The sequence below is a fragment of the Carcharhinus amblyrhynchos genome, chromosome 7, assembly GCF_965287045.1.
Source record: "Carcharhinus amblyrhynchos chromosome 7, sCarAmb.v2.hapA, whole genome shotgun sequence".
Lineage (NCBI taxonomy): Eukaryota > Metazoa > Chordata > Chondrichthyes > Carcharhiniformes > Carcharhinidae > Carcharhinus > Carcharhinus amblyrhynchos.
The window spans coordinates 7,151,062-7,170,204 of NC_137330.1; the positions used below are offsets into that span (position 1 = coordinate 7,151,062).

The window sequence follows — 19,143 nt, forward strand, 5'->3', positions numbered from 1 at the left end:
TAGGTCCTTGAATGTGACAAGATGAGATGTTCAAGAAAGCATATGGAATGCTTTCCCTTATAGGATGAGGTATTGAATATAAAAACAAGGATTTAATGATGGAACAGCATAAAATACTGATTAGACCACAGCTGGAGTTTTGTATGCAGTTTTAGTCACCACATTACAGGATTGATATAATTGGTCTGGAGAGAGTACAGAACAGATTTACAAGAATGTTCCTAGGGCTTGAAAATTGCAGCTGTGAGGCATCTGGATAAGCTATGATTGGTTTCCTTAGATCAGAGGAGACTCAGGGGTGACCTAAAGAGGTGAAAAAAATTATGAGGGGCCTAGACAGGAAAAATTTGCTTCCCTGAGCTGAAGAGTTAATTAACTGGGGGCACAGATTTATCATGATTGGTAGGATTAGAAGGGAGATGAGGAAAAACCACTTCACCTCCTGGATGCTGGATATCTGGAATTCACTGCCTAAATTGGGTCGTCGAGTCTGAAATGCTCAACCTATTAAAAGGTACCTATATCTGCATCTCAAGTGCTGTAACTTGCAAGGCTATGGACCAGGTGCTAGAAAATGAGATTAAAATGAGCAGATGGTTTCTTTTTTCTCTTTTGGCCAGCTCAACACAATGGACTGAATGACCTTTATCTGCACTGTAATTTTCTAAGGTTCTATGAATAAGGTGCTCAGAACATAAGAGGCAAGTTACAAGGTAGCTGGATAGCAGGAGGGGGCATCCAATGAAAAAGATGCCCAGAAAGCAGGAAGGGCAGGCTATTGAACAAGGTGCCAGACAACAGAAGGGGCAAGCTGCTTACTGAACAAGGTGCCCAGAGAACATTCTATCAAAGCTTTGATGTGAGCAGATATTTTCAGTGGAGCCCTACAAATGAAGAAAATGGAACACACATTTGTTGGAAGTCATCTTTCAATGACTGCCCTGGTTTGCTGCCAAATGGCAGGAACTAATGCAGCCCTTACCATGATATCAGAATCATTCAAAGTAAATACATCAATTTTGAGATCACCAAGGAAAATATTGCAAATTAGCAACCAAAGAGATTTTTGTGACACAATATCCAACCATCAAAAGGTGAGAAAAGAAAACAGCCCTGCTCAACCAGCCATTACAAGAGCAGTGACATCTCACCCTCTCTGAATGTTAACCTGTACTTTTCTGGATCACCTAGGTAAAGTGTTATGTCAAAATTTGGCAGGTAGAATTGCCACTTAAAAAAGAATTTGATTGATTTTCTAATATCTGCTGCGCCAATTATCTATTACATCTGGGCACAGGAAAGTCTACCTGTGTTGTTCCAAAATGTTTTTCTGAAATGTGATTTTTATAAATTAACAGAAATGGGTATTAATCTACATGAAGTTCAACACTGCTTTTTTTTTGGTGTGGGATTGCAATTAAAGCTACAAAAGAAACTCTGATGTTAGGACTCTATAATACTGCGACAGCACCCTCTTGTGACCAATACCCGATCAAAAAAAGATCTTATGAATTTTATAATTAAACATCAATTAATTTCATGATATCATAATTATCCCCCAAGATTGAAAACAAAAATATTAATCTACCCAAATATAACTTCACTGAAATAAAAAGAGAATGTGCTGGAAAAACTCAGCACATACAACAGCATCTGTCAAGAGAGAAACTGAGTTCACGTTATATGTCCAATATGACTCTTCTTCTGAACCAACTTTGCTGAAATCCATGATCGTACAAATCCAAAAACAAATAGGTAACAGAAATATATTATGGAGACAACACTGTGAATAGAAAATATAGTACATTAAATTGATAAAAATAAACAGCTGTTTGTTTCACTTGGAAGAAATATTTGGGGTCTTAAAGTGAAAAGGAGAAGATGAAAGGAGAGCTGTTGCATTTCCTGCACTTGCTCAGACAAATGCCACAGGGAAGAGAGTGATAGGGGTGACCTACTATGCCGAAAAGGAAGGGCTGGGGAAGCTGTGTTCTGTTCGGTATTATGCTGGAGCTGGCTGGTGAGGTGAAATGTGAGGACAAGGACAATCCTATTGTGGTTATGGGAGAGAACGGAAAGGGAATCGATTTGATTTATTATTGTCACATGTATTAGTATACAGTGAAAAGTATTGCTTCTTGCATGTTCTTACAGACAAAGCATACCATTCAGAGGATAGTAGGGAGTACAAAATGTAGTGTTACAGTCATAGCACGGGTGTAGAGAAAGATCAACTCAGTCCCAAGTAGATCCATTCAAAATCTGACAGCAGCAGAGAAGCTGTTCTTGAGTCGGTTGGTACATGATCTCAAACTTTTGTATCTTTTTCACAATGGAAGAAAATGGAAGAGATGCCCGGGCTGCGTGGGGTACTTAATTATATTGACTGCTTTTCTGAAGCAGTGGGAAGTGTAGACCAAGTCAATGGGTGGTTGTCTGGTTTGCGTGATGGATTGAGCTACATTCACATATTTTTGTAGTTTCTTGCAGGCTTCGGCAGAGCAGGAGCCAAACCAAGCTGTGATACAACCAGAAAGAATGCTTTCTATGGTGCATCTGTAAAAATTGGTGATAGTTGTAGGTGATATGCCAAATTTCCTTAGTCTTCTGAGAAAGCAGAGATGTTGATGGGCTTCCTGAACTATAGTGTCAGCACTGGGAACATCAGGATAGATTGTTGGTGATATGGACACCCGAAAAATTGAAGCTCTCAACCATTTCTACTTCGTGCCCACTGATGTAGACAGGGGCATATTCTCCACTTCCTGAAGCCGATGACAATCTCCTTTGTTTTGTTATTGAGGGGTGAGCAGAAGTGCCTAAAATGGATTGGGCTTTGTGTCCTGTCAATCTTGCTGGGTGGCAATTCTCAGTTGGGGAAAAAAGAATACATCAGAAATGCTGTTGTAGATGGTTACATCATCAGAACAGATGCAAAGAAATGGCAAAACTACAAAGTATGGAATGGAGTCCCCACAGAAAACAGGTTTGTAATGAATATTGGTTGATAGCCAATCTCCAGAAATGGAAACAAATGAGTCAAGAAAAAGAAGTCAATGGTAAGACTAGATAAGGCCCAGACATGGCTGGATATTGGAAATAAAGTCAATGAAATTTCCCAGTACGTGGCAAGAGCACAAGGCGGCACAGATAGTCATCAATGTACCGAAAGAACCAACAGACAGGGCCCCAAGTAGGACTGAAATAATAAATGTTCCACATTTTCCTCAAAAAGGCAGGTAATGCTAGGACCATGTGGGTACCATAGTAACATCTTTTATTTGGAAGTGAATGGAATTGAAAGAGAAGTTATGTACAGTGAAAACATGCTCAGCCAGTAGAAGGCAGTGGTGGATGGAAACTGCTTTATTCAATTTAGTTTATAAAGAAAATAAAGTAAGATAACTTTCAGCTCCAGGATGAGCAAAAATTCTATCTTAAGAGGAGGTGAGCTGCAAATTGGAGCAGAATCTATTTCCATTATGCTTCCATACCTTCCACAGAGCAGAACAGTAAGAGGACCAGATGTTTCTTCCAGTGCTACTCATTCAGAATTATTTCTTGGAGGCACCTGGGGAATCCCTAAAAATCTCAACATTCAGCTTGTTTGGATGAGTGTGGCACTGCAGAATAGATGAGTTGACTGACCAAAGCACTGTATATAGGGAGCACATAGGAATGGAGTGGTAGGAGGGGACATTATATTGAGGGAGTTTGAGACTGCTCTCTGTAGCAAGGTACGAGAATCCAGACAGCTGTGATGCTTGCCCAGTTCCAGGATTCAGGACGTCTGCTCTGGGCTGGAGAGGGACTTGCGTTGGGAGAGGAAGGTTCAGTAGTTCATAGTCTACATAGATATCAGCAAAAGAGGCATGTCAAGGAAAAAGATTCTACATAGTCAGTGTGAGGAACAAGGTACCAAATTAAGCAGTATCTCAAAGTTAATAATTTCTGGATTATTACTTGACTCACATGCAAAAGGGCACTGGACAAATAAGATTGTAGAAAATATTGCACTGGCCTGGGAGAAATGGGTTCTGCTTCATTGTTCACTCTGGGCACTGGCACCAGAACCAGGGAAAGTAGGATCTGGACTGTTGGGATATTTTACACCTGAACTATACTGGGAATGACATTCAATCGAGCCACACAGTTAAGGAATTAAGGAAAGTTTTAAACTAAATAGTGAGGGAAAGGTATTAAATTTGGCAAAATGTGATATACCAAAGAGTAGAGACAAAGCAAGAGTGAAAGGTACTGGTGGTAATGTGGCCTCTTTTATTAAAAAAAGCTTATTGTCAAAATGTTAAGAGATTGCTGACCTCTGAGGTGGAAAAGGATCTGGTGGCCTTACGTATGAAGCACAAAGGGCTAGTGTGCAGATACAATAAGTAATTAGACAAGATGATAGAATTTAGCGTTGATTGTGAGAGAAGTTGATTACAAAAGTAGTGAGGTTATGCTTCAGTTGTGCACAGCGTTGGTGAGACCACATCTGGAGTATTTGTACAATACTGGTCTCCTTAAATAAGGAAGGATGTTCGAAGCAGATTCAAAGTGTTAATAGCAGTTCAAAGGTTTACACGACTAATAACAGCAATGGGCAGGTTGTCTTATGAGAAAAGGCTGGACAGGTTAGGCTTGGCATGAGAGTTTAGAAGAGGTAGAGGCAACCTGATTGAAAATTTTAAGATCCTGAGGGGTACTGACAGGGGGATGCGGAGAGCTTGTTTCCTATTGTTGGAAAATCTATAACTTGGAATCCCTGCTTAAAAATGAGTTGCCCATTTAAGACAGAATGGGAACTTTTTTTCCTGAGGGTTGAGAATTTCTGGAACTTTGCTTCCACTGTCTTTTAAGGAAAAGCTTCTTTGAATATTTTCAAGGCGGAGTGAGATAGATTCTTGATTAATAAAGGGGTGAACGGTTATGGGGTTGAAGTTACAATCAGATCAGCCATAATCTTATTGAATGGAGGGGCAGGTTCGAGGGGGCCAAGTGGCCCACTCCTAATTCCTATGTTCATATTCACCTATAAAAACCAGTAAGTATACCTGCCATGCTGGGACATATATAGGCCTGACAATTACAACTTCAGGTTGCAACCAATCCTGATTGTTGCCTTGTACGGCCACTCCTTAATAGAAAGGGATCCAGAGGACAAGATACGTATGGCAAAGCCAAGTCTGTGATATTGGTAGATTGGTAGGCGCTCCAAATGCTTGTGCTACCAAATAAACCTGTTGGACTTTAACCTGGTGTTGTGAGACTACTTATTATACCTATCCCCGTTCAATGCTGGCAACTCCACATTATGATCGATTTAAAGACAGACAACTCTCCTTTAATAAGGGCTGGTCAATTTCAAAAACATCCAAAAGAGTAATTAAGCTAGTGACATCGTCTGCCTTGGTTTTTGCTTTGCACGTTACACAAATAAGCTACTGGAAAATAAATCAACTGGATTAGGAATATTTAGCCTACCTTTAAAAAAATTACAATACATTAGCTAAATGTTACAATCACAAAAGTTTAGCAATTAAACAGCCATATTAATGTACTGATCAGCAAGCAAACTGATCTTACCAAATAAACCTTCTTTCTGCTCCAGCTCAGTCCTCAAACTGCTATAATCTTCCCTGATTGCTGAAATTCGTTCAGCATTCTTAATATTTAAATCCTGCAGCTCACTGATAAGTTCTTCAAGTCTAGTTTTCTCAGAATTCAAAGATTTGATCTCTTCATCAAGGTGCTTAGCAGTTGAGAATTCACGCCCTGTGGAAACACCAACAACTTTTATTTTGTAACTTTAAGATGCTAGAATTCGACATTAAGCCACATAGGGAGATTTTCTTTTATTGATTGGAAGTGTCATTGATTGAATCAACAGTTTATTGCACATCCCTAACTGTCCTTGAACTGAGTGGCTTGTTCAGCCATTTCAAAGGACATTTAAGAGTCAACTACATTGCTGTGGCTCTGCAGTCACACGTAGACCAGACAAATAAGATTCCTCCCTTAAAGAGCACTAGCGAACCAAATGGATTTTCACAACATGGTGATACAAAGAACAGGAACAGGCCCTTCAGCCCTCCAAGCCTCTGCCAATCAGGATGCCCTAACTGAACTATAAAAAAACCTCTTGCCCTTTCTCTGTCTGTATCCTTCTACTCTCTCCCTTTTTACGTACCCATCCAGATGCTTCGTAAACGTTGCTAATGTGCCTGCTTCCACCACATCCTCTGGCAGCATATTCCAGACACCCTCCACTCTGCATGAAAAACTTCCCTCTGCACATCTCCTCCCTTAAACTTTCCCCCCTCACCTAGAACCTGTGCCCTCTTGTAATTAACACTTCCACTCTCAGAAAAAGTCGACCCATGTTGGACGTGGGGGGCTCGAGGAAGAGTTCTTGGAATGCTGCCGGGATAGATTCCTCGAACAGTGTGTGTTGGAGCCGACGAGGGAGCAAGCTATCTTGGATCTGGTGCTATGTAATGAAGCGGGTAGAATTAGGGACCTTGTGGTGAAGGATCCTCTTGGGGACAGTGATCATTGTATGGTGGAGTTTCTGGTGCAGATGGAGGAGGAGAAAGTGGGTTCCCGGACACGCGTCCTTTGTTTGAATAGAGGGGAGTACGGTAGGATGAGAGAAGAATTGGCGAATGTGGACTGGGAGAGCGCGTTGGAGGGAGGGTCTGTTGAGGAGCAGTGGAGGATCTTTAAGGAGATCTTTCTTGGTGCTCAACGGAAATTTATTCCGATGGTCAAAAAGGATAGTAGGAGGAGAGGTAATAAGCCGTGGATAACGAAGGAGGTGAAGGAAAGTGTTAAACTAAAAGCGGAGGAATTTAGAGTAGCTAAGAGTAGTGGGCGAGAAGAGGATTGGGAGAGGTTTAAATGTCAACAAAGATTGACAAAGAAGTTGATAAGGAAGGGTAGGAGAAACTATGAAGCTGGGCTAGCGCTTAATATAAAAAAGGATAGCAAGAGTTTTTATAAATATATAAAAAGGAAGAGGCTGGCTAGAGTGAATGTTGGTCCTTTAGAGGATGAGAAAGGGGACCTAGTGGTAGGGGATGGGGATATGGCTAAGGTCTTGAATAACTTTTTTGTTTCTGTCTTCACGGAGGAGGACGTGAATAATTTGCCGGGTGTTAGCGATGGAAAGGTGGTAGGACTGGAGGGTCTTAATGACATTACTGTTACTAGAAAGGCGGTGCTCGACAGACTGGAGGGGCTGATTGTGGACAAGTCCCCAGGACCGGATGGAATGCATCCGAGGGTTCTGAAAGAAATGGCGGAGGTTATAGTGGATGCCTTGGTGGTTATTTTCCAAACGTCGCTGGATTCCGGGGAAGTGCCGGATGATTGGAAAACGGCTAATGTTACGCCGTTGTTTAAGAAGGGTGCCAGGCAAAAGGCGGGGAATTATAGGCCGGTTAGTTTAACGTCTGTGGTAGGTAAAATGTTAGAATCTGTCATTAAGGAGGAAATTGCGAGGCATCTTGAAGGGAATTGCTTGATAGAGCAGACGCAGCACGGTTTCATTAAAGGGAAGTCGTGTCTGACAAATTTACTGGAGTTCTATGAGGATGTGTCTAGGGCAGTGGATAGAGGAGAGCCGGCGGATGTGGTCTTTCTAGATTTTCAGAAGGCGTTTGACAAAGGGCCTCACAAGAGGTTATTGCAGAAGGTCGAGGGACATGGAGTTGGGGGTAGGGTGTTAGCGTGGATAGAGGATTGGTTGTCAAATAGGAGGCAGAGAGTGGGGGTCAACGGGTGCTATTCGGATTGGCGGATGGTGACTAGTGGAGTGCCCCAGGGGTCGGTGCCGGGGCCTCAGCTTTTTACCACTAATATAGATGATCTGGAGGATGGAACCGAGTGTAGAGTGTCGAAATTTGCTGATGACACCAAGATTGGGGGAACGGCAAATTGTGCGGAGGGTGTGGAGAGTCTGCAGAAGGATCTAGATAGGCTGGACGAATGGGCCAGGAAATGGCAAATGGAATTTAATGTTAGCAAGTGTGAGGTGGTCCACTTTGGTAGGAAGAATGGTAGGAAGGACTATTACTTACGGGGCGAAAAACTGCAGCAGGCGACGGTGCAGAGGGACCTCGGGGTCCTTGTGCATGAGTCGCAAAAACCCAGCTTGCAGGTGCAACAGGTGGTCAGGAAGGCGAATGGGATGCTGGCCTTCATAGCGAGGGGGATTGAATATAAAAGTAGGGAGGTCTTGCTGCAGCTGTATAGGGCTTTGGTGAGGCCGCAACTGGAGTACTGTGTGCATTTTTGGGCGCCGCACCTGCGCAAAGATATTTTGGCCTTGGAGGGAGTGCAGAGGAGGTTTACTAGGCTGATACCGGAGTTGAGGGGGTTGAGCTATGAGGAGAGGCTGAATGAACTGGGCTTGTACTCGTTGGAGTTTAGAAGAATGAGGGGAGATCTCATTGAGACGTATAAGATGAATGGGATGGATAGGATAGAGGTGGAAAGACTCTTCCCGCTCAAAAAAGACAGTAGGACTAGGGGGCACAGCCTCAAGATAAAAGGGGGGCGGTTTAGAACGGAGTTGAGGAGGAATTTCTTCACTCAAAGGGTGGTGAATCTCTGGAATTCTCTGCCCGTTGAAGTGGTGGAGGCTGCCTCGCTAAATATTTTTAAGACAGGGGTTGCTGGGTTTTTGATAGGAGAGGGGATTAAGGGTTATGGGGAGAGGGCGGGAAAGTGGAACTGAGCAGCGACAGATCAGCCATGATCTTATTGAATGGCGGGGCAGGCTCGAAGGGCTGGATGGCCTACTCCTGCTCCTATTTCTTATGTTCTTATGTTCTTAAAAAGCCTCTGATTATCCATCTTGTCTATGCCTGTTATAATTTTGTACACCTCTATCAGGTCTTCCCTCAGCCTCTGTCTTTCCAGTGAAAACAATCCTAGTTATTCAACCTCTCCTCATAGCCAATAGCTCAAGATCAGGCAATACTCTGGTCAAACTTCTTTTCACTCTGTCCAAAGCTTCCATATGCTTCTGATAGTGAGTGTGGTGACCAGAACTGCATGCTATATTCCAAATGTAACCTAACCAAGGTTTTATATAGCTGCAACATGATTTCCCAACTCTTCTACTAAATGCCCCAGCTGAAGGCGGCAAGTATGCCATATGCCTTCTTAATCACCTTGGCCACCGGCGTTGCCACTTTTAGGAAACTGTGGACCTGCATGCCCAGATCCCTCTGTATGTTAACGTTCCTGAGGGTTCTGACATTTACAGTAATAATTCACACCTAAATTTAATCCTCCAAACTGTATCACCTCACATTTGTCCAGATTAAACTCCATCTGCCATTTCTGTGTCAAGTCTCTAATCTATATATATCCTGTTGTATCCTCTGACAATCTCCAGCACTAATAGCAACTCCACCGATCTTTTGTCTCATCTACAAACTTACTAATCAGATCGCTCACATTTTCCACCAGATCATATATTACAAACAACACTGTAGGTCCCAGCACTGATCCCTGAGGAACACCAATAGCTGCAGAGCTCCATTCTGAAAAACATCCTTCCACCGCTACTCTCTCTAACTAAGCCAGTTCAGTATCCATCTAGTCAGTCCACTCCAAAACCCATGTGATTTTTGTTTTTGTACCAGTCTGCCATGTGGGGCCTTGTCAAATGCCTAATTAAAGTCCATATACTTTACATCCACAGGCTTCCCTCATCAGTTATCTCCGTCACCTCTTCAAAAAAATTCAATCAAGTTGGTGAGACATTACCTTCCCTGTGCAAAGCTGCCTGTCACTTACTAGTCCATTTTCTTCCAAACGTGCATATATCCTGTCGCTCAGTATCTTCTCCAAAAGCTCCCCCACCACTAATGTCATGCTAACCAACCTGGATACATTTTATTCAATTCAAATTTCACCATTTGCCAATGGTGGGATTTGAACCAAAGCCCCAAAGTTTTATTTACCCTTGGCCTTTGGATTACTTACCCAGTGACAATATCACTATGGCATCACCTCCCTCATAGGTCACTGCCCTCCCCCATAGGTTACGTAATTAAAAGCTTTGTCAAATAGGTAGGTTTTAAAGAGTGTCTTGAAGGAGTAATGAAGAGGTGGAGAACTTTCAGGAGACTTAGAACCTTGGCAGCTGAAGGCATAGCTACCAACACTGGAGTGACTAAAATCTGGGATGTTCAAGAGATCAGAATTGGAGCAGTGCAATTTGGAGGTTGTAGAGCTGCAGAATATGAAAGATTGGGAGTGGAAAGACCATGGAGGGATTTGAATACAAGTAAGAGAATTTTAAATTTTTTACCCTGGATCCAATGCAACTTAACAGAAAATCACTGTGGATACTGGAATCTGAAACAAAAACTGAAAATGCTGTAAAATCTCAGCAGGTCTGACAGCATCTGGGAAGAGAGAACAAAACTAATGTTTCTAGTCTGGATGGCTTTTCATCTAAGCTGATGAAGCTCATCACCATTTCAAATATGATATTATAGTTGCAAGCAATCTGGATCAGTCTCAGCACTTAGAAAAGAGATGGACAGAGTTGCTGGATAGGGAACAGTATTTATGACAGGGACTGAAGATGATGCCTTTGGTCTTCTAAATACTTGGCAAAAATTTCTGTTCAATCGATACTGAAGGTTTGAAAGGCAGTGACAAATTACAAACACCGGGGGTGTCAAATGAGATGGTGGTGGGGAACAGTTGGATATCATCAATGGACATGTCAAAATTGTTGCAATTTTTGGATGATCATGATGCCAAGTGTGAAATGGCGCAGCATCTATGGCTAGATAATTGGAGACAATGGCACAGAACCAGGAAGAGAAACCATTGTAGATCTTTCTCTTGCTGCGATGAAATAGATAAGAATGGAATCAGGAAAGTGATACCTGACCAAGGTGGACAATGGTAAGGAAGCTCTGGAGGGCAATGACCCATCATGTACAAAGCACAAATCTAGAAGGACAAGGAGGGATAGTTTACCTTTGTCATGGTTGCATAGAATATCATTTGTGATTTTATTAAGAGCCATTTTAGAACTGTGGTGAAGCTAGAGGGGGACCCGAATGCAATGAAAGCACTCAGAATTCAGTGCAAATAAATTCAGTAGCAAAATTCATCATGTCTACACACAAATTCAATGAGTTAAACACTTCCAGAGATAAGGCATTGAAGTTGTTATTAAATGCACTGAAGAGCAATTAATCAAGCAAGTTTACTAGACTGACCATCGTGGTCTCATCATTAGAGCAGTCAAAGTGGTTCAGCTGGTAGCCCTTTTAACTCCACATCAGAAGGCCAAGAGTCACACTCTAGAGACTTAAGCACTAAATTCTAGGATGAGACTCCAATTCAGTACTGAGGAGGTGCTGCACTATCAGAGATGCCATTTTTCCAACAAAATGTCAAACTGAATGTCAATCTGTCTTCTTGGATCAATGTAAAAGATCCTGTGGTACTATTTTGAAGACAAGTGACAGATGTCCCAGTGTTCTGGCCAATATTTATTCCTCAATATCACAAACAGACATTATCACACTGTTGTTCACCAGAGCTTGCTGTGTTCAAATTGGCTGATGTATTTCCTAGATAACAAGAACTACACCATAAAAATACTTCATTGGCCATAAAGTGCTCAATCAGAAGGTCACAAAAAAAAACTGGTGAACATCTAGGGCCAAGCAGTGTGGACAAACCACAAACAAGAGACATGCAAACCACCCCCATGATCTGTCCAATCAGGACATGAGTGGACTTAAAGAGAACATCAGGTAATTTACCTTGATGGAAACTATCCATGTTATCAACCAATGTGTACACTATGAGGTCGTCAGCACCAAAAAATAACCTATGACCACCATTGCTTCGCAATTTCAATGTGGAGTGGGTTGTACCAATTGTCTCCTCTGATGCCATGGGGATGGGAACAGTTTTCAAAATCATTTATGTTGACATTTAGCTAGATTGCAAAGTTTCTTCAACAGCACTCCTGAAACGGTAGCTCTAAGTGTTGCTATATTTGGTTAGTATCAAGCAAGTTTTTTTTATTGCTCTTTCATGGGATGTGGGCATCACTGGCATTTGTTTCCCATTCTCAACTGCCCTGAAATGAGTGGCTTGGCAGCCCTTTTCAGAGGGCAGTTAAGAGTCAACCAAATTGTTGTAGATCTGGAGTCACATGTAGGCTAGTCCAGGCAAAGACAGCAGATTTCATTCCCTAAAGGGCATTAGTGAACCAGATAGGTTTTTATAATAATCAATGATGTCATATGAGATTAGCTTTCAATTCCAGATTTTATTAATTGAATTAAATTCCACCAGCTAGGCCTATATCCCCAGAACATTAGCCTGAGCCTTGGATTAGTCGTCCAGTGACATTACCACTATGCCACCATCATAATAAGTGGAGATTTTTTAGCCTCTCTTTTTGTCACTTTTTATCTTGCATAATTTTTAAAAAAAGTTTATCCCACAAAGTGAATAAGTATTACAGACACCATTTAATATAATTAAACCTGGACTGAAATTAATGAAATAGATAAAGCCTTTGTTGCTGGTGACATCGACAAGGGAAAATGCATATTTCAACCCTTTTTTTCAAAAGAAACGTTTTTAAGTGAAACAGGTTAACTAATAATGGAGAAACCAAACAAGAGAACATTATGTTATATGGGCAATGTTGTTTAAAATGGCATTGTAACTCAGAGCTGTGTAACAAGTATATATATTGATGATATCCTGTCAGAGGTGAAATTACAAGTAGTCAGAGGTAGGTAGCATGGTGTCACAATGGTTAGCACTGCTGCCTTGCAACACCAGGGATCCGGATTCGATTCCTGGCTTGGGTCACTGTTTGTGCAGCGTTTGGGAGAATGTGCAATGTCTGTGTGGAATTCCTCCAGATGCTTTGGTTTCCTCCCACAGTCCGAAAGATGCACTGGTTAGATAGACTGGCCATGTTAAATTCTCCCTCAGTGTACCCAAAGAGGCACCAGGCTGTGGCGACTAGGGGATTTTCACAGTAACTTCATTGCAGTGTTAATGTAAGCTTTCTTGTGTCATTAATAAAAAAAGTTTAAAATCTTTCAAAATTATCCTGGAACAGAATGTAGGAAAAGGGACACTGAACATATTCCATGCTTGATAAAATATAATAAATTAAAATGTCCATTATAATAAATTAAAAAGTCCAATGTTTAGTAGGCTGTTAGTAATTTCATAAAATAAATGTCTTTCCACCAATTTTTCACTGGTGATTTGACATACCAGTACTTGTAAACTGTGTGAAGAAATTAAGAATGAGGAACGAGAATAACACAATCCTATCTTGAAAGTATTTTAAAGTGCTAATCACTTATATATTTTCAAATTGGCTGGGTTATCCACTGTTACACTTTTCCAGTCTGATTTGCATATTCTTTCAAGTTCAGCGCACCTTTTTCTGCCATAAGTGAAACTTGAATCTCTGTATGATGAGAAACTTCTCTTTATAGCCCAATGCCCAGCCATACAATAATGGGCTCAGGGTATGAACAATCTCATGTTAAATTAAAATACTATAATATCTCATGCACAGCACATGAAAAGACCATTTAGTTTCTAGATTACATGAGCAAATATAGTAAATCCTAAACTTTAATTTACTCCATAATCTTTGCCACAACACACAAAACATCAAAACACACACTACCACCACTGTTAACATGCGACAATACAGTTTTTGAATCAATTATTTTTCTGAGACTGATTTATTCCGAAAGGAAAGCTCAATCAATCTTGTGTTCATCTTGTGTCGTTTTCCCCATCTCCAGGAAACAGCTGTGTTTTCTTCGATTCTTAGTTACATAGGAAATTAGCAACCTAAAGTCCGAAGAGAGGCTACATGAAGTTTGAAACAATGTTGCCAGACCAGCGGAGATTTTTCATCACATTGTTTTTTAACTTTAGATCTCCAGCATCTGCAGTACTTTATCTAAAGTCTGATCATTAAGATGTCAGTCAAACCATAGAACAGACAACTGGATGTTGGTCCCCAAAAGCCATTGCAACCAAGGAGTAAATATCTGTTCTCCTGTCTTAACGACTTATTGTCTCAAGTAAAAATGGTCATCAGAAACAAACGTTCTGCATGATGTATGTCCAACTTTAATATTCATCCTCCCCCACATTGCTTAGGTTGCTTTGAGAAAATGTAATTGCTAGTTCTTTGATTACATTACACACAACTTACCTGATATTGCTAACATTTTGGCTTCTAAGAGAGTTGGAAGCTGTGTTTCAATGTCATTCACTTTCTTGCTCAGATTGCTGCACAGCTTTTGGTTGTTGAATACCTAAATGTGTAAAAGTACAATGTTTATGAAAACTAATGTACAGTTAGAAGGTTGCAGAAAGTGCCAAGTGTTAATGATTTAAAACTGTGATACTGCATTCTCTAAAGAATGATGTTGAAAGGAATATTAACATTCTAGCTCATCAAAGTACTAGGAACCTGGTAAACAGTGGAAGTTCATTTGAGAAGGCACCAAACACATTTTGCTGGGAACAAGCAGAGATGAATTTGAGGCATCAGAGTGTATGCACTAACCTCCAAATTACTCATCAATCCAACCCTTTAAGCACGTGGCAGAGTTTTCAGAATGTAAGTTGGACCTAACAGCCATCTCAGAGCCAATCAAACTGGAGTGAAAGCAACTCACTCTCAATCCCAAGACACTGCCAAAGTGGAGGGCCCCTGTATTTATGGAAAGGCAGGAAAGCATAGTAGGAACTTGGTAGGAACCCCTGGAGATAGCTCCAAGTGATCAGAAGGAACGGAAGCAAGAGATCTGACCTTGGAAGAGTACATAGAGAGCAGTAATGAGGACTAAGAAACAAGAGGTTGCTTTCTGGGGGAACAAGTAAATGCCAATCAGGAGACAGGAAATAAGAAGCAGGCCTGATTTGGAGTGGGTGGTGATGGAAAGAATCTAATAATTGGGAGTTAGGGTGCAAAGATCAAGGATAGGGTTGGGGGTCAGGGAGGGGCGCAAGAAAGTAACAACTGGGAGGGATGGGATAAAGGTCTGAGGAGCGGAAGAAGAAAGCTGGGGTCAAGTAGCACAGCCATTACGTTACTGGACAAGTAATCCAGAAGCCTTGTGTAAAAAAACAAGTGAAAAAACAAGTTCAAATCCCATCATGACATCTGTGGAAATTAAATTCAAGTATATTAAACCTGGAATAAAACTGACCAGATTGCAGTAAGACATTATCTGGTTTAGTGGTACTTTAGGGAAGAAAATCTGCTATCTTTAACCAGTCTGGCCTACATGTGTTTTTACCTACAACAATGTTGATTTTTAACTGGCTTCTGAAACAGCCTATCAAGGCACTCAACTGTCCTCTAGAAAGTGGCTCATCAACATTTTTTCCAAAGGCATCAAACAACTGGCCTTATCAGCAGGGCCCACACCCCACATCTAAATTGAAAAGAAAATCAGGAGGGAGGGAATGAGAAATCAGGGCTTGGTGGATGGGATTGGAAGAGAATGGCAATTGGGAAAGCAGAAACCAAAGTTTTTTGGTTGCGGGGGCAGAAGGGAGAATTGATGGGGCGGTTTATTGAACATGACAGAGAGGGACCACAATCAGCAAAGGAAAGAAGTCTTCCTGTAAGAGTTGAAGAGAGTATTGCTGTCCTTTCTTGGTCCACAATGAATTATGCAAAAAGCACTTACATTCTTAAGCCAGCCAACTCCATCTACATTTACTAGTGGGTCCAAGCTGTTAACTATGGGTTAAGTCGTAATTTGGTGTCAATTATCCAAAAAAAGTCACTGATATATAAAGTTGGCACTGGGTGCTGGTGGAGAATTGTATGTGGAGTTGGATCGAAGAAATAAAGGTAGTTTACAAAGAAGGAGAACTTGTGTGTCTTTTCCTGATCTGCAACATAGAGGCTCAGACACTAGATGTGGGAAACCTCGTCAGTAACTTAAATTTAAATCAGTTCCTAATTACACTGCAGAAATCTGATTTAAATATGTTCATAAGCACCATCACTTATACTTGTAAAGTGTGGTCAGGACCATTATACTATCATTTTATGTCTTTGTAGCTGGTTACATCACCAGGTTTGAATCAGACTGGTATTAAATTTGGGGTAGCAGAGTGGGGCAGAAGAGCAATCATATTTTCCTATCTGGTGTTAAGGATTTCAAGTTCCAACAACCTCCAGTACTTTCTTCTCCTTCACTTCCCTCTGATCCCATCCTTTCTTCTAATCTCACCGCTTGCCAAACATCTGACCTTCCCCTTTCTGATGCAGAATGATCTGTCCTTAGCAAAGTCTCAGCTTTATTCCCTTCCACCCCACCTTAAGGAATTTTGAGTTCGGCTTGGAGATCTACTTCTGACACTTCTCACCCACTTCCGTTGGCAGGAGTCTTCTCTCCACTCAGTGGACCCTTTCACACATCTCTAGTATTCTGTCTTCACCTGGGCCTCTTCCCCTGGCTTCTCACACTGTCTTGATCTTGTTATTGAAAACTATCAGTGTGACACTGGCCATCTCAATTTCTCCACTCCCCTCACTCATCCAACCTCTGCCTCTCTGAACTTGCATTCTTTCAGGCCCAACATTGTTATCAAATCTTCTGACAAAAGGAGTGCTGCTAATGCCTGGCATGCCGACCTCTACTTAGCAGGGGCTGAATACCAACTCTGACACTTCTTCCTCCAAGCCATGATCCCTCCCTGAACAAATGTTTCTAGGCAGTCACTCATTTCATCTCCTCTGGAGATCTTCCCTCCACAGTTTCCCATCTCATAGTCCCTCAACACTCAACAGCCTGCTTCTACCTCATTCCCAAGATCCACAAAGAGTACTGTCTTGGGTGACCTATCGTTTCAGCCTATTCCTGCCCCACTAAACTGATCTCTTCCTATTTTGACACGTTTTCCCCCCTCATCTAGTCTTTCCCCATCTATATCTGCAACTCCCCCCCTACCCCGCTTCCCTTTTTCCACATTATATCTCTGTCCCATTTTCCGCCCCTCCCCCCATGCCAAACATCTTCATTTGGTACAGGTTACACCTTCTTTGGCCATTCACATCTTTTATTCTCTTTGTGGACAGCTATTAGCAGAATTTTCCCCTGCTTTCTATGGCTATGACTCATCTTTCATTCTCTCCCCCTGCAGTATAACTCCCACTTTCTAGCCTTTTATCTGGACTCGAAACATCAGCTTTTTTCTCTTCTCACAAATGCTGCCAGACCTGCTGAGATTTTCCAGTGTTTTCTCTTTTGGTTTCAGATTCCAGTATCCACAGTAATTTGCTTTTGTCTGCAACTTTTCCATCATTTTATGTCAGAAGTTGCAGCATGACATAGATAGGATGCAATACTGGGCAGAAAAGTGGCAGATGGACTTCAACGCGGATAACTGTGTAGTGGTCCATTTTGGCAGGACCAATGGGATGAAGGAGTAAATTTCAAGGGTAGGAGTCTTAGCAGTGTTGAGGAGCAGAAGGATCTTGGGGTCCGGGTCTACAGGACTCTTAAAATCGGCCTCGCAGGTGGAGAATGTGGTCAGGAAGGCGTATGGTGCACTAGCCTTCATTAATCGAGGGACTGAGTTTAGGAGTCGGGAGGTAATGCTGCAACTTTATAAGAACCTTGTCAGGCCCCACTTGGAGTACTGTGTGCAGTTCTGGTTGCCTCACCACAGGAAGGATGTGGAAGCTATTGAGAGGGTGCAGAGGAGATTTACAAGGATATTGCCTGGATTGGGAAGCATGCCTTATGAAGATAGGTTGAGGGAGCTAGGTCTCTTCTCCCTAGAGAGATGAAGGTTGAGAGGCGACCTGATAGAGGTTTATAAAATGTTGAGGGGAATAGATAGGGTGGATTCTTGGAGGCTATTTTCCAGGGCTGAAATGGTCAGTACGAGAGGACACAGGTTCAAGGTGCTGGGGAGCAAGTACAGAGGAGATGTTAGGGCTAAGTTTTCCACTCAGAGGGTGGTGAGTAAGTGAAATCTGCTGCCGTCCGTGGTGGTAGAGACGAACTTGCTGGGGTCTTTTAAAAGACTTCTGGATGAGTACATGGGAATTAATGGGATTGGGAGTTACAGATAGTTCTATGGCCTGGTTGGTATGGATATGATCGGTGCAACTTGTGGGCCGAAGGGCCTGTTTGTGCTGTAATGTTCTATGTTGGCAGTTTACAAATTCCTGGCATTAACCATCTCCTTCCCATCATGGACATCCAAAGTCTCTAGACCTCTAGCACCCTCAGGATGGTTGTTGATTTTCCACTTCTTCCTTGAACTGAGGACCAACCAGTTTCCCTCAACCATAACCCTCCATTGACTTTGTTCTCTCATTGACTACCTTCTTTTTCAACTCATCTCAATTCCACCAAATAAAAATGTTGCTATGCGTACCTGCATGTGTCCTAACAATGCCCATCTTTTTATGGACTGTGTGAAACATTCCTTATTTCAGTCCTACATCGGCTCCCTCCCTCAATTCTTTTCCCTGTACTTTGTTGACTGTATCAATGCCATTTCCTGTTATCACCCCGAATTGGAAAACTTCTTTCAACTTTGCTTCCAATTTCCACCTTTCTCTCGCCTTCACATGGTCCATCTCCAACTCTTCTCTTCCAATACTTCTGTCTCCATTTCTTGGCATAGACTATCGACAAACATTTATTATAACTTTATTAACTCCCAAAGCTACCTTGACTACACGTTCTCACACCCTACACCTTATAAGAATTCCATTCCATTCCCCAAGTTTCTCCATCTCGTCACATCTATTCCAACAATAGAACCTTCCATACCAGCACTTTTGATATGTCCTTTTTCCTCAATCGAGGATTTTTACTACCATGGTTTACAGGCACGCAATCCTACCTGACTCATTTCCATAACTTTTCCCCTCATCCCTTCCCTTTCAGAATAACAGGCTTCCCCATGTCCTCTCCTTCCATCCCAACCAACCGACAACGGATCATCTTCTACCATTTCTGTCAACTCCAATATGTTGCCACTGCCAAACAGATTTTCCCCTCCCCTCTGAGCATACTGAAAGGACAATTCCTTCTGCAACACCTTGGTTTACTTTTC

General features: G+C 41.9%; 1 protein-coding gene across 2 annotated transcripts in view; it reads right to left on the reverse strand.

Annotated features, from left to right (window-relative positions):
• Positions 1 to 19,143, reverse strand: part of disc1 (DISC1 scaffold protein) — a 101,639-nt gene that overhangs the window by 42,837 nt on the left and 39,659 nt on the right. For both annotated transcript variants that reach the window (XM_080191867.1, XM_080191866.1), the window contains exons 8-9: positions 14,258 to 14,360; positions 5,587 to 5,775 (exon numbers count right to left, since the gene is read on the reverse strand). In XM_080191867.1, the coding sequence (XP_080047993.1) occupies positions 5,587 to 5,775; positions 14,258 to 14,360 (292 nt within the window). The remainder of the gene's footprint in view (positions 1 to 5,586; positions 5,776 to 14,257; positions 14,361 to 19,143) is intronic.